This window comes from Carcharodon carcharias, chromosome 8 (genome assembly GCF_017639515.1).
Source record: "Carcharodon carcharias isolate sCarCar2 chromosome 8, sCarCar2.pri, whole genome shotgun sequence".
NCBI classification, from domain to species: domain Eukaryota; kingdom Metazoa; phylum Chordata; class Chondrichthyes; order Lamniformes; family Lamnidae; genus Carcharodon; species Carcharodon carcharias.
The window spans coordinates 148228024-148241751 of NC_054474.1; the positions used below are offsets into that span (position 1 = coordinate 148228024).

The 13728-nt window shown below is 49.4% G+C and overlaps 1 protein-coding gene across 1 annotated transcript in view; it reads right to left on the minus strand.

Moving 5' to 3' along the window:
- Positions 1–13728, minus strand: part of LOC121280840 (neurogenic locus notch homolog protein 1-like) — a 100436-nt gene that overhangs the window by 42618 nt on the left and 44090 nt on the right. Inside the window, exons 5-12 of the mRNA XM_041193116.1 lie at positions 13343–13465; positions 12190–12423; positions 10903–11058; positions 8956–9141; positions 7810–7923; positions 5919–6032; positions 4478–4711; positions 3597–3707 (exon numbers count right to left, since the gene is read on the minus strand). Coding sequence (XP_041049050.1) covers positions 3597–3707; positions 4478–4711; positions 5919–6032; positions 7810–7923; positions 8956–9141; positions 10903–11058; positions 12190–12423; positions 13343–13465 — 1272 coding nt within the window. The remainder of the gene's footprint in view (positions 1–3596; positions 3708–4477; positions 4712–5918; positions 6033–7809; positions 7924–8955; positions 9142–10902; positions 11059–12189; positions 12424–13342; positions 13466–13728) is intronic.

Below are 13728 nucleotides of genomic sequence, written 5' to 3' on the forward strand. Positions count from 1 at the left end.
CTTCAGGCCTTTGCACGAGGCTGCAGCTTCTCCTCCTTCCAGATCTCACTTACTTCTCAGTCATGTGCTCTGACATCATTATTACATCAGCATCATGTTTGCTTCTGATGTTAACCCTTTACTCTGCATCTCCCCCCAAGTCTTTATCCCCATCATGTTTACATCCTCCGGCATCTCCCTCCAAAGTCTCAGACTTCACCGGGTTCGTCCCTGAGGTGTCTTGACCAACTTCCCTGATCTCCTTTCGAGGTTGAGGCTATTCCCTTCAGTCAGTGTGTACTATCCTCCTGGGTGACTGTAGAGCTTGCAGTCACTCTCTCTTCGCCATGATCTGTGCGGTAAGTCCAAGCTTCGATTGGCCTTCTCGCCAAGGACGTTAAGGCGCTGTGGTTTCTCCTGATGATATCCTGGTCTGTCTCAATCCTGTACGATCTTGGTTGTGGAGCTTTTCTGTTGGTCTCAGGACCGTAATCCGTCCCCGGACTCCAGCACTGGCAGCTCACATGCTCTGTGCTTGTGAGGTTTCGAGCCTCGTTGTTTCTCTGTCCTTCTTCACACTGTTTACCCTCTCGTGGTCGTTCACGGTGAGGTTGGGTTTGAGTTTCCATTCTAGAGATGGAATCTGGGTTCGCAATCTCCTGCCCATTCCTAACTCTGACGGTGAGAAACCATTTCGTCGTGGTGAGCTTCGATAACTCAGAAGAGCCAGAGTAAGGTCTTTTGGTTTTCTTCATTAAACCTTTGATGGTTCATACCCCTCCCTCAGCTGCTCCATTCGCTCGAGGGAAGCGAGGTGAACGGGTTACATGAATGAAGCCATATTCATTTGCAAAATTGTAGAATAGCTCATTAGCAAATTACGGCCCTTTGTCGGACACTACAATGTCCAGGGGGCCATGTTTTCATTTTTGGTATTTTTATTCATTCATGGGATGTGGGCTTCACTGGCTGGATTGCCCATCCCTAGTTGCCCTTGAGAAGGTGATGGTGAGCTGCCTTCTTGAACCACTGCAGTCCATGTGGTGTAGGTACACCCACAGTGCTGTTAGGGTGGGAGTTCCAGGGGTTTGACCCAGCATAAATTCTCTTGAGGAGTTGGATGACTGCTTCTGGTGTGATACTGTGCAATCTGTTCAAACCACGATGAGCGGTGATCAATGACAATAACAAAGGCTTTCCCCCGAAATTCACTCCCACAGCCTTGATGGAAAAGCAGAGGGTAATAGAAGCTCTTTTCGCTGTTGGCTGTTTACAACACAAGTAAGACGGTTAGAAATTATTTCTTCCATAGAGCGAGTAATGCCTGGTTAGCAGGCTGATCGCTGTGCATGATGTTTTGTTATTCCTAGATTACCTGGCAAAGTCTTTGAAGAATCTCAGACCGGAGAGTTCTCGGGATGGCTATTCTCTCATTGCTGAGAAAAGAGACATGTCGAAGCTTCTCTTCTTGCACTCATCAGGACACCGCAAGAATACCAATATAGTGGGAAGTCCAACAATTTACACTGTATGTGGAGACAGTGCTGATTGGTTGGTAAGTGGACTCTGATTGGTAGAGGCATTGCCATGGAGAATGCACCAGTGAGTCTGACTGACAGTTAACTGCCAAGCATTGTTTGAAATTTAAACCAGGCAGTTTGATCCTGATTGGTCAAGTCTTTGCCCTGAGCGAATGACTGTCACTTATTTTATTTAGATGAAACAGGCGCAATGTGTGTACATGTTCTTTCTGTCTGCAAAGAATAGGGCCCTGTGTATTAATATATGTAGCTTCCAGTACATGCAAATGCACCACACTGAGCCCAGCTGCCAATCTTAAATTGGTTGTCAGCGAAATTCTTAGCATATTGAGGATTAGAGTCATAATCATAGAGTTATATAGCACAGAAACAGGCCCTTTGGTCCATCGTGTCTGTGCTGGCCATCAAGCACCTAGCTATTCTAATCCCATTGTCCAGCACTTGGCCCACAACCCTGTATACTATGGCGTTTCAAGTGCTCATCTAAATACTTCCTAAATGTGTGAAGGTTCCTGCCTCTACCACCCCCTCAGGCAGTGTGTTCCAGATTCCAAACACCCTCTGGGTGAAAAAGGTTTTCCTCACATCCCCTCTAAACCTCCTGCCCCTTACCTTAAATCTACGCCCCTGGTTATTGAGACCTCCACTAAAGGGAAAAGTTTCTTCCTATCTATGCCCCTCATAATTTTGTATAGATCTATTATTTAGCAAATGCTGTCCAGTTGCAGAATCACAGCTAATGTTGGACTCTGGGTTTTGAGTTTTGCAAGCACGGGCTGGTTGGGTTTGGTCTGTACCCTGCCCATTGTGAACAGCAGCTGAGACATGCTGTCTGATACAATCCGCCAGTCTGTGGGACATACGGTCTACATACTCAGCATCACATTGGCATTGAAATTCATATACCACATTACTCATTTGTGAGATAGGCAGAACGTCTTTTTGGCTTGACGGCAGCTTCCTGTTAGTGGGCATCCTTCCAGACAATACTCTCAGACTTGGAGACATTTGGACCTCTACACGAGGCCTCATTCCAGATCTCGCTTACTCTCAGTCATGTGATCTGACATCATTATTACATCAGCATCAATTATGGTTCTGATGTTAACCCTTTACTCTGCAGGCCAGGTGACCAAAACCTTGGTGACAGATGTAGATTTTAAGGAGAATCTTAAAGGTGGAAAGCGAGAGGGGGAAAGGGATAGAGAGCGATAGAGAGCAAGAAAAAGAGAGAGACAGAGAGGCAGAGACAGAGAGAGAGAGAGAGAGAGAGACAGAGGCAAAGAGAGACAGAGAGACAGAGAGAGAGAGGCAGAGGGACAGAGAGACAGAGGGACAGAGCGAGAGAGAGACAGAGAGAGAGAGAGAGAGACAGAGGCAAAGAGAGACAGAGAGACAGAGAGAGAGAGAGAGAGAGACAGAGGCAAAGAGAGACAGAGGGACAGAGAGAGACAGAAAGAGAGAGGCAGAGGGACAGAGAGAGAGAGACAGAGGGACAGAGCGAGAGAGAGACAGAGAGAGAGAGGCAGAGAGACAGAGGGACAGAGAGAGACAGAAAGAGAGAGGCAGAGGGACAGAGAGAGAGAAAGAGACAGAGAGACAGAGAGACAGAGGGAGCCAGAGAGAGAGAGACAGAGAGGTTTAGGGAGGGAATTCCAGAGACAGCTGAAGGTGTGGCTGCCAGTGGTGAAACGATAAAGATCCGGGGATGGTCAGAATCGGAGCAGGACCAAGATCTCAGAGGGTTATGGGTCTGGAGGAGATTATGGAGATAGGGAGGGGCGAGGCCATGGAGGGATTTGAAAACAAAGAACAATAAGTTTAAAATCAAGGCTATGCCTAACTGAGAGGCAGTGTAGGTCAGCGAGCACAGGGGAGGTGGTGTGAGCTAGGATACAAGCACAGAACTTTGGATGACCTCAAGTTTAGGGAGGACTGACTGTGGGAGACCAGCTAGGAGTGTGTTGTAATGGTCAGGTGTGGAGGGAACGAAGGCGTGGATAAAGATTTCAGCAGCAGATGAGCTGAGGCAGAGGCAGGACAGGCAATGTTACTGGGTTAAGGAGCAAGTCTTACCTGTGTATCCAATCTCACAGACACAGTCGTAACTGTTAATCTGATCAATACAGTTGCCATATTCACAGGGATTACTGGCACAATCATCCAAGTTTGTTTCACAGTTTACACCTGTGGGAAAAATAATATTTCCAGCAATTAAAAATTAAAAACACGAACCTCGAGCACCACGATGAATAAATATGATTAGAAGCAGCTTTTAACTGAAAGTTAAAGGATGTACGTTTATGTAGCACCTATCACCACCTCAGAACACCCCAAAACTCTCTTCCAGCCAATTTGACGCTTTGTGAAGTGTAGTCACTGTCGTAATGTAGGAATTCCAGAGACAGCTGAGGACGTGGCTGCCAGTGGTGAGACGTTAAAGATCGGGGGGGGGCGGTGGTGGTCAGAATCGGAGCAGGACAGAGATCTCTGAGGGTCATGGGTCAGGAGGAGGTGATGGAGATAGGGAGGGGCGAGGCCATGGAGGGATTTGAAAACAAGGACAATAAGTTTAAAATCAAGGCTATGCCTAACTGAGAGGCAGTGTAGGTCAGCGAGCACGAGGGGTGGTGGTGTGAGCTAGGATACAAGCAGCAGAACTCTGGATGACAAGCGGCAGCCAATTTGTGCACAGCAAGATCCCACAGCAACGATGTGATAGTAATTAAATCATCTGAATTTTAAAATGTGTTTGCTGAGTTTGGGGGTTAATATTTTCCCAGGACACGAGGGAGAACAAGGGGTAAGCAGCAGGGGGGCGGTGGGGGGGAGGTTCAGAGAAGGAGGAGGTGTGGGGTGAGGGGAAATGGATGTGATAAAAATTGAGGGGGAGGAAGAGGATGAGGTAGGGAGTGAGGAACCGGGTGAGGAAAGTGGGAGAAAGGAGCAATCGGTACCTATGGTCCCTGTGAGACAGGCACAGGTGTAGCCATTTATCTTATCCTGGCAACTCCCTCCGTTCTGACATGGTTGGCTTTGACACTCGTTGATGTTAATGTCACACACACGGCCTGTATAACCAGGGCTACAGACACAGATAAAGGTCGCAATGGCATCCTTGCATTCCCCATAGTGACAAGGGTCCTGCTCGCACTCATTGATGTCCATCTCACAGAGAGTCCCAGTAAAACCTACAGAAAAAAACATTCACCACAAAATAAGCAAAAATCAGACGGGCAGGAAATATTGATGAAAGCGAGAGAGGAGGTGCGGTGTGGGGGGGGTGGGGGGGGTGGGGGGGGGTGGCAGGGACAGAAAGAAAGGGGGGAAAGTGAGGGAGGAGAGAGAGAGACAGAGTGAGGGAGAGAGGAAGAGGGGAGAGCGAAAGAGAGGGGGGAAAGTGAGGGAGGAGAGAGACATGGAGAGAAAGATACAGATAGAGAGAGGGGGAGAAAGAGGGAAGAGCAAAAGAGAGGGGGAAAGTGAGGGAGGAGAGAGACATGGAGAGAAAGACACAGAGAGAGAGAGAGAGAGAGAGGGAGAAAGAAGGGAGAGCAAAAGAGAGGGGGAAAGTGAGGGAGGAGAGAGACATGGAGAGAAAGACACCGAGAGAGAGAGAGGGAGAAAGAGGGGAGAGCAAAAGAGAGGGGGAAAGTGAGGGAGGAGAGAGGAGAGAGAGATGGAAAGAGAGAGATGGAGAAAGAGGGGGAGAAAGAGGAGGAGAGAGGGGGTAGAGAGAGAGAGGCTAGAGATGGGAAGAGAGAAAAAGGGAGAGAGGCAGAGGGGAGGAGGGGAGAGAGAGGGAAAGAGAGGGAGGGGATAGGGAGGAGAGAGGAAAAGCAAGAGAGAGAGAAAGTGGGAGACAGGGGAGAGAGAGAAAGGGAGAGAGAGAGGGGGAACAGAGAGAATGGGAGAAAGAGAGAGGGAGAGAGACAGAGGAAGTGGGAGAGAGGGAGGGAGGGAAAGAGAGGGAGGGAGGGAGAGGGACAGAGTGTTAAATGGAGAGAAGGAGGGAGAGAGGGAGATTCTCTCTCTCTCACACACACACACACACACGTTGATGGCCTACTGATGAATGAGTTTCTAAACTCTGGTGAACAGAGTGTCACTGCGAGAATAACAAATACCTTTCTAAATCAGAAAGATTGTTATTAAACTGAAGGATCGAGTGAAGAGTGGAGGAGCTGAGCGTGTCCGACACTGAACAGGGAAACAGGAGGAACCTGAAGCGTTGGTGATGTGGTGAAGCTGGGATTGGGATGTGAAAATCCAGGAAAAGTGTTGGTGGAGAGGGGAGGCCAGAGAGAGGGCAAGGAAGAGAAGAGAATGAGCTGGAGTGAGGGAAGGAGAACAGGGGATTGAGAGAGGAGAGTGAGTAGCAGGAAGAGCAGCACTGACCTTTCAAACATTCGCAGTGATATTTATTGGGCCCATCCACACAGCGTGCTGCGTTCTGGCAGGGAGTGCTCGCACACTCGTCCACATCAATCTGACACAAATTCCCATTGAATCCTGAGGAGTTAAACAGACCGAGTGATCAGCAGAGAGCGGACAGGAACCTGCGATCCAGCTGGAGGATTAATGAAAGACAGGCCAATGGCGGGGGGAGAGAGAGGTGATGGGTAGTTGGGGTGGGACAGTTGGTTGTACTGGGAGATGTTGGGGGGAGTTTCACGATATTGGCCAGGAAATGGGGTTAGTCAGTGTGTGTGTGTGTGTGTGTGTGTGTGTGTGTGTGTTTGTGTGTGTGTGTGTGTGTGTGTGTGTGTGTGTGTGTGTGTGGTGTGTGTTTGTATGTGTGTGTGTGGTGTGTGTGTGTGTTTGTGTGTGTGTGTGGTGTGTGTGTGTTTGTGTGCACGTGTTTGTGTGTGTGTGTGTGTGTGGTGTGTGTTTGTATGTGTGTGTGTGTGTGTGTGTGTGTGGAGTGTGTGTGTGTGTTGTGGGCGGTGGGTTTCTATGGTTACTGAGCATTCTGACAACCAGAAAACCTCAAAGCTCCTGTCACAGACTCCATTCAAAACCGTCACTTTATTCTTGAACACACACATTTCTTCATCAAACAAATGGCCCCCTCTCCCAGTCAGATTCAGTGTGTGTGGGACCCGTACCCCAGTGAGAGTCAGTGTGTGTGGGAACCGTACCCCAGTGAGAGTCAGTGATTGGGACCCGTACCCCAGTGAGAGTCAGTGTGTGGGACCCGTACCCCAGTGAGAGTCAGTGTGTGGGACCCGTACCCCATTGAGAGAAAGTGTGTGTGGGACCCATGCCCCATTGAAAGTCAGTGTGTGTGGAACCCATACCCCAGTGAGAGTCAGTGTGTGTGGGACCCGTGCCCCATTGAGAGTCAGTGTGTGTGGGACCCGTGCCCCATTGAGAGTCAGTGTGTGTGGAACCCATACCCCATTGAGAGTCAGTGTGTGTGGAACCCGCACCCCATTGAGAGTCAATGTGTGTGGAACCCGCACCCCAGTGAGAGTCAGTGTGTGTGGGACCCGTACCCCATTGAGAGTCAGTGTGTGTGGAACCCGAACCCCAGTGAGAGTCAGTGTGTGTGGGACCCGTACCCCATTGAGAGTCAGTGTGTGTGGAACCCATACCCCATTGAGAGTCAGTGTGTGTGGAACCCGCACCCCATTGAGAGTCAATGTGTGTGGAACCCGCACCCCAGTGAGAGTCAGTGTGTGTGGGACCCGTACCCCATTGAGAGTCAGTGTGTGTGGAACCCATACCCCAGTGAGAGTCAGTGTGTGTGGGATCTGTACCCCATTGAGAGTCAGTGTGTGTGGGACCCGTACCCCAGTGAGAGTCAGTGTGTGTGGGATCTGTACCCCATTGAGAGTCAGTGTGTGTGGAACCCGTACCAAGTGAGAGGCAGTGTCTTTGTTAGGCGGGGGCATGTGTGGAACTGGATGGGAAAACCCATGTTAAAAATGAAGTGTAAATAAGTTGCACCCAAGCCAATAAAAGATGGAAAATCCGAGCGCTGAGTGCCACCATAATAATTATCTCCAGAGGCTCCAATTCTTGGCACTGCCAGACGCGCTCTGACATTTTATTAGCGAAATGAACGGAGTTGATTTTTTTAATGTTAATTTCACTCTCCTGGACTTCAGTTGCTGTGAGAACAATCATTCTGGCAACAGACAGATTATCCCAGAGGCTGAAGGATAGGAGTGAATGTAGGCCACATCTTGGTAAATAAAGCCTGCCCGCAGGCCGGGATTAATAAGCAGCCAAGCTCAGAGTACCCAGGCAAAAGGGTGAAGATTTATTGAACACTGGCACCTACCTGAGGGGCATTCGCACTCAAACTTATTGATTTTGTCGACACAGTTGCCCTTGTTTAAGCATGGATTACTGGCACATTCATCAATATCAATTTCACAGAAGATTCCCTCATATCCTGCAATTTTAAAACACACAGAATTAACTGTTTCTATCAGTATAGGGGACTAGGATGTTTTTCACACTGAGGCTAGTGGAAAGCTGAAGGTCTCTCCATCAAAAAGCTGCTAACGCTGGGCATTCATTTGGAGATTTCAGGGTGGCATGGATAGATTTTAGTTGGCTGATATTTTGGGGTCAGGGACAATGAGAGGAAAAATCTCCCCTGACCTGCAATTGAAGAATTTGTCGGGGAACTTGGAACTCGCAATTCACCCTTTTTCACCTCAGAAGCAACAACAACACAAAAAAAAAATCGCTTTTCATCACATCTGTAGGAACAGGAGGAGGCCATTCTGCCCCTCGATTAGATGGTGGCTGATCTGCATCTCAACCTCACCTTCCTGCCTTGGTCCTGTGACCCTTAATCCCCTCACCCAACAAAAAAATCGATCAATCTCATTCTTGAATCAATCGTCCCTCAGCATCAGGGTCTTTTCAGGGAAGAGCGTTCCGGATTCCCGCTCTCCTGTGTGTGAGGAAGTGCTTCCTGACATCACCCCCACAACGACCTGGCTCTCGTTTTAAGGTTCTGCCCCCTTTGACCTGGATTCCCCCGTAACAGAGAAAATAGTTTCTCTCTATCGGCCCTATTGAATCCTTTAACCGTCTTAAACATCTTGGTCTGATTACCCCTTAATTTTGTGAACCCAAGGAAATACAATCCCAATCTGTGCAACCTGTAACTAGTGTAGCTCTGATACAAACTGAGCTGTAGAAGAGAGCATGTAAGTGTCAACCACATTGATGTGGGACTGGAGTCAGGTAAAGGGCGTTCTCTAGTGTGTCTATGTCGTCCTGAAGTCTGTTACTATTCTCCTTACTGTCTGTTACATTTTTGAATGCAATAAGTATCAGAAAGGGCAATGCTGCAAATACTGACCCCTAACCCCACCTGTATATTTCCTCTAGTCTGAGAAAAACAACCTTTCACCCTACTCTCTGCTCCCAGTCCTTGTGTCACTCTAATCCCATCATCCTCAGGACCTACCGGACATGCAAATGCACTGAAACTTTCCAATCAGGTCAAGGCAGGTAGCGTCATTCTGGCAGGGGCTGGACATACACTCGTTAATGTCCAGTTCACATCGAGGGCCATGGTAGCCTGGCTGGCAGAGACACTCGAAGGAGCCGAGGGTATTGATGCACTTCCCTGAATGCTCACAGGGGTTGGAACCTGCGGGTGATATCAGAGAACTTTCAAGTGATGAAAACAGGCAAACAGACCACATTCAGAGATCCTCCCTCAATACACACTCCCCTCCACACACACAGAGACCCTTCCTCTATACACATTCCCCTCCACACACACAGAGACCCTCCCTCAATACACACTCCCCTCCACACACACAGAGACCCTCCCTCAATACACACTCCCCTCCACACACACAGAGACCCTTCCTCAATACACACTCCCCTCCACACACACAGAGACCCTCCCTCAATACACACTCCCCTCCACACACACAGAAACCCTCCCTCAATACACACTCCCCTCCACATACAGAGACCCTCCCTCAATACACACTCCCCTCCACACACACAGAGACCCTCCCTCAATACACATTCCTCTCCACACACACAGAGACCCTCCCTCTATACACATTCCCCTCCACACAATGGACCCTCCCTCAGTACACACTCCCCTCCACACACACAGTGACCTTCCTTCAGTACACACTCCCCTCCACACAATGGACCCTCCCTCAGTACACACTCCCCTCCACACACACAGAGATCCTCCCTCAATACACGCTATCCTCCACACACACAGATACCCTCCCTCTATACACATTCCCCTCCACACACACACAGAGACCCTCCCTCAGTACACACTCCGCTCCACACACATAGAGACTGTCCCTCAATACACACTCCCCTCCACACACATAGAGACTGTCCCTCAATACACACTCCCCTCCACACACACAGAGACCTTCCCTCAACACTCACTCCCCTCCACACACACAGAGACCCTCCCTCTATACACAATCCCCTCCACACAATGGACCCTCCCTCAGTACTGAGCCTTCAACACTGCAGCACTCCCTCAGTACTGACCCTCCGACAGTGCAGCGCTCCCTCAGTACTGACCTCTGACAGTGCAGTGCGGCCTCAGTACTGACCCTACAACAGTGCAACACTCCCTCAGTGCTGACAGTGCTGCACTCCCTCTGTACTAACCCTCTGACAGTGTAGCACTCCCTCAGTACTGACCCTCCAACAGTGCAGCGCTCCCTCAGTACTGACCCTCCGACAGTGCAGCACTCCCTCAGTACTGACCCTCCAACAGCGTAGCACTTCTTCGGTACTGACCCTCTGACAGTGCGGCGGTCCCTCAGTACTGACCCTCCGACAGTGCAGCACTCCCTCGGTACTGACCGTACAACAGTGCAGCACTCCCTCGGTACTGACCGTACAACAGTGCAGCACTCCCTCGGTGCTGACTGTACAACAGTGCAGCATTTACTCGGTACTGACCGTACAACAGTGCAGCACTCCCTCGGTACTGACCATACAACAGTGCAGCACTCCCTTGGTACTGACCGTACAACAGTGCATACTCCCTCAGTGCTGACCGTACAACAGTGCAGCACTCCCTCAGTGCTGACCATACAACAGTGCAGCACCCCCACAGTGCTGACCGTACAACAGTGCAGCACTCCCTCAGTGCTGACCGTACAACAGCGCAGCACTCCCTCAGTGCTGACCGTACAACAGTGCAGCATTCCCTCAGTACTGACCGTACAACAGTGCAGCACTCCCTCAGTGCTGCACAGGGAGCGTCAACCTGGATTATATGACCCAGGGCTCTGGACTGAACCTTCTGACTCGGAGATGAGAGGTAGTGTTACCCAATGTCCCCAGGGAGTTGGCAACGAGAGGAAAATAAACAAAACAAATGATGGCGCGGAGGAGTTACAAGTTCCTGTGTTACCTAGAGAGCATTCATCATCATCCTGCTTGCAGGCAGCCCCTGAGAATCCGACTGGACAGGTGCAGATGGCCTTGCCATTGACAGGATTCGTGCTGCAGTTTGCCTCCTCATGGCATGGGTTACTGATACACGCATCGTCGAGGTGACAGAGCAGCCCTACATAACAAAAACAAGGCAGAGGATCAATAGAGAGAAAATACCTCACACAGGGAGGCCATTCAGCCCTTCCAGCCTGCTAGTTTTTATCCCCCCAATTGAATCCCTGTACCCAACCTGTTCTCTAACTGTCATTTCCAACAATGACCTATGTAACCAGTTCTCAAAATGTTGGCATTACATCGAATGTTACAACACAGAAACGGTCTATTATACCTCAGGCTGGTCTCCACCCCAAGTGAAAACATGTCCTCTACATCTGCCCTCTCAAAATCTTTCTTAATTTAAAGACCTCGATCAGGTCACTTCTCCGCCGTCTTTTTTCTAGAGAAAAGAACCCCAGCCTGTTCAGTCTTTCCTGACAGTTGTAACCTCTCAGTTCTGGTATCATCCTTGTCAATCAATTTTGGATCTTCTCCAGTGCCTCTGCATTGTTTGTACAATATAGAGACCAGACCACCTGTACACCACGCCCCAAGTGTGGTCTAACCAACGTTCGACACAAGTTCAATCAAACTTCTCTGCTTTTCAATTCCATCCCTCAAGAAATGAACCCCCTTTTTATGACCTTATTAACCTGTGTTGCTATTTTTAGTGATTTGTGTATCTGTACCCCCAGATCCCTCTGACCCTTTACCTCGTTTAAACTCTTAATTTCCCAGGAATATGTGTAATTATTCCTTATTTTTCCATCAAAATACAATTCTGCACACCTATAGATAATGTAAAAGGTTAGTGGTTTTGTAAGGTCAGAGATGACAAAAGATCAGAGGGTGGCATAAGGTCAGAGGTGGTGTAAGGTCAGAGGTGGTGTAAGGTCAGAGGTGGTGTAAGGCCAGAAGTGGTGTAAGGTCAGAGGTGGTTTAAGGTCAGAGGTGGTTTAAGGTCAGAGATGGTGTAAGGCCAGAGGTAGTGTAAGGTCAGTGGTGTTGAAAGGTCAGAGGTGGCGTAAAGCCAGAGGTGGTGTAAGGTCAGTGGTGTTGAAAGGTCAGAGGTGGTGTAAAGCCAGAGGTGGTGTAAGGTTAGTGGTGTTGAAAGGTCAGAGGCAGTAAAAGATCTTTGGCGGCAAAAGGTCAGAGGCAGTGAAAGGTCAGAGGTGGTGACCTTATGGGTTCCACATCCCATTCTTACCTGTCCTGCCATGAGGACACTCGCAGTAGAAGGAGGCAACACGGTCATGGCATGTGGCCCCACTGTAGCAGGCCGCGATAGCACAGTCATCGATGTTCTCGCTGCAATCATCGCCGGTCCACCCATTGACACAGACGCAGTTATAGCCACCGTTAGTGTTATGGCAGGTCCCTCCGTTCTGACAGGCATTGGGCTGCAGCTGACATTCATCTACATCCTCAGTACAGAACTGACCTGTGGGGAGAGGACAAAACCAACTTCTTAAACAATCATTTACCTTCCACTAAACTCCCTCTTTTGTTGCTCACAACTGAGTGAGTATCTTCACCATCTAAACAGTGGGAGGCTGGGGAGATGGTACAAACTCCTGCGGCCTCCCCTGGGCTCGGGAAGGGGCAGAGCAATTGGATTCCAGCCCAGGTTTCGGCAGGTTTCCTGTTCCCGATCACTGCCAGTGACCCCCACCTCCACACGGTGTGGACTTCAGATGAGAACTGTGATGGCTTCCATGGGCGACTATCTCATTGCAGTTCCTGAACTTGCACTGAGGACCTCTTGCGAGGGGAAAAGGCCTGAGGCTGAAAGGTTGAAAAGATGGGTCATCATGAAAAACAAGATGACTCCTGCCCTCAGAACCGCACCCCCCTCCCCCCACCGCGCCCCCCGCCTTTTGACTTGGGTAGGGGGGAAGCTTTCAACAACAATTACATTTATATAGCACTTCTAAAGTGGTAAAATATCCCAAGACACTTCACAGGAACATATATTAAACAAACTGTAACCACAGGTGACCAAAAACTTGGTCAAGGAAGACGGTTTGGAAACGTTTTAAATGAAAAGACGGAGAGAGAAAGACAGGGAGGTTTAGGGAGGGAATTCCAGAGCTTGGGGCCCAGGCAGCTGAAGGCACGGCCGCCAATGGTAAAGCGATGGAAATCAGCGATGGTCAAGTCAAGAGGCCAGAATTAGAGCAGCGCAGACAGTCTCCCTCAGAGGACATTAACTAATGAGGGGGTCCTTGTCCAGAGAAGACCCTTTTGTTGGAGAGCAAGCATCGTTTCTCTCGGACAAAGCTAGGAGACTTCGATCGGGGAGACTGTGGAGCAGTAATCATGGTGATGGCCCAGGTAGCTTGATCTATCAGAGTGTTTACCTGTCCACTCCGGAGGACACTGGCAGTTGTAGGTGTTCACACCATCCACACACAACCCTCCATTCTGACAGTGATGGTCAACACAATCGTCGACATTCACCTCACAGTGCTGACCAGAAAACCCTGTCAGAAAGATAAAACCATCACTTAGCAGCACTCGGTTACACACCATGCATCAAACTCCAGCTCCTCACTGGGTCAAATCATGGCTTTCCTGGATTAAATCGGCGCTAAATTGAATTTGCAACACTGAAACAGGCCATATGGACTAATTGGTCCACATAAGGCTCTCCCACTTCTCTTCTTATCGAACCCTGCCCTGTATATCCTCCTACTCCTTTCCCCCTAATGTGTTTATCCAGCTTCTCCCTTAAATGTATCTATAA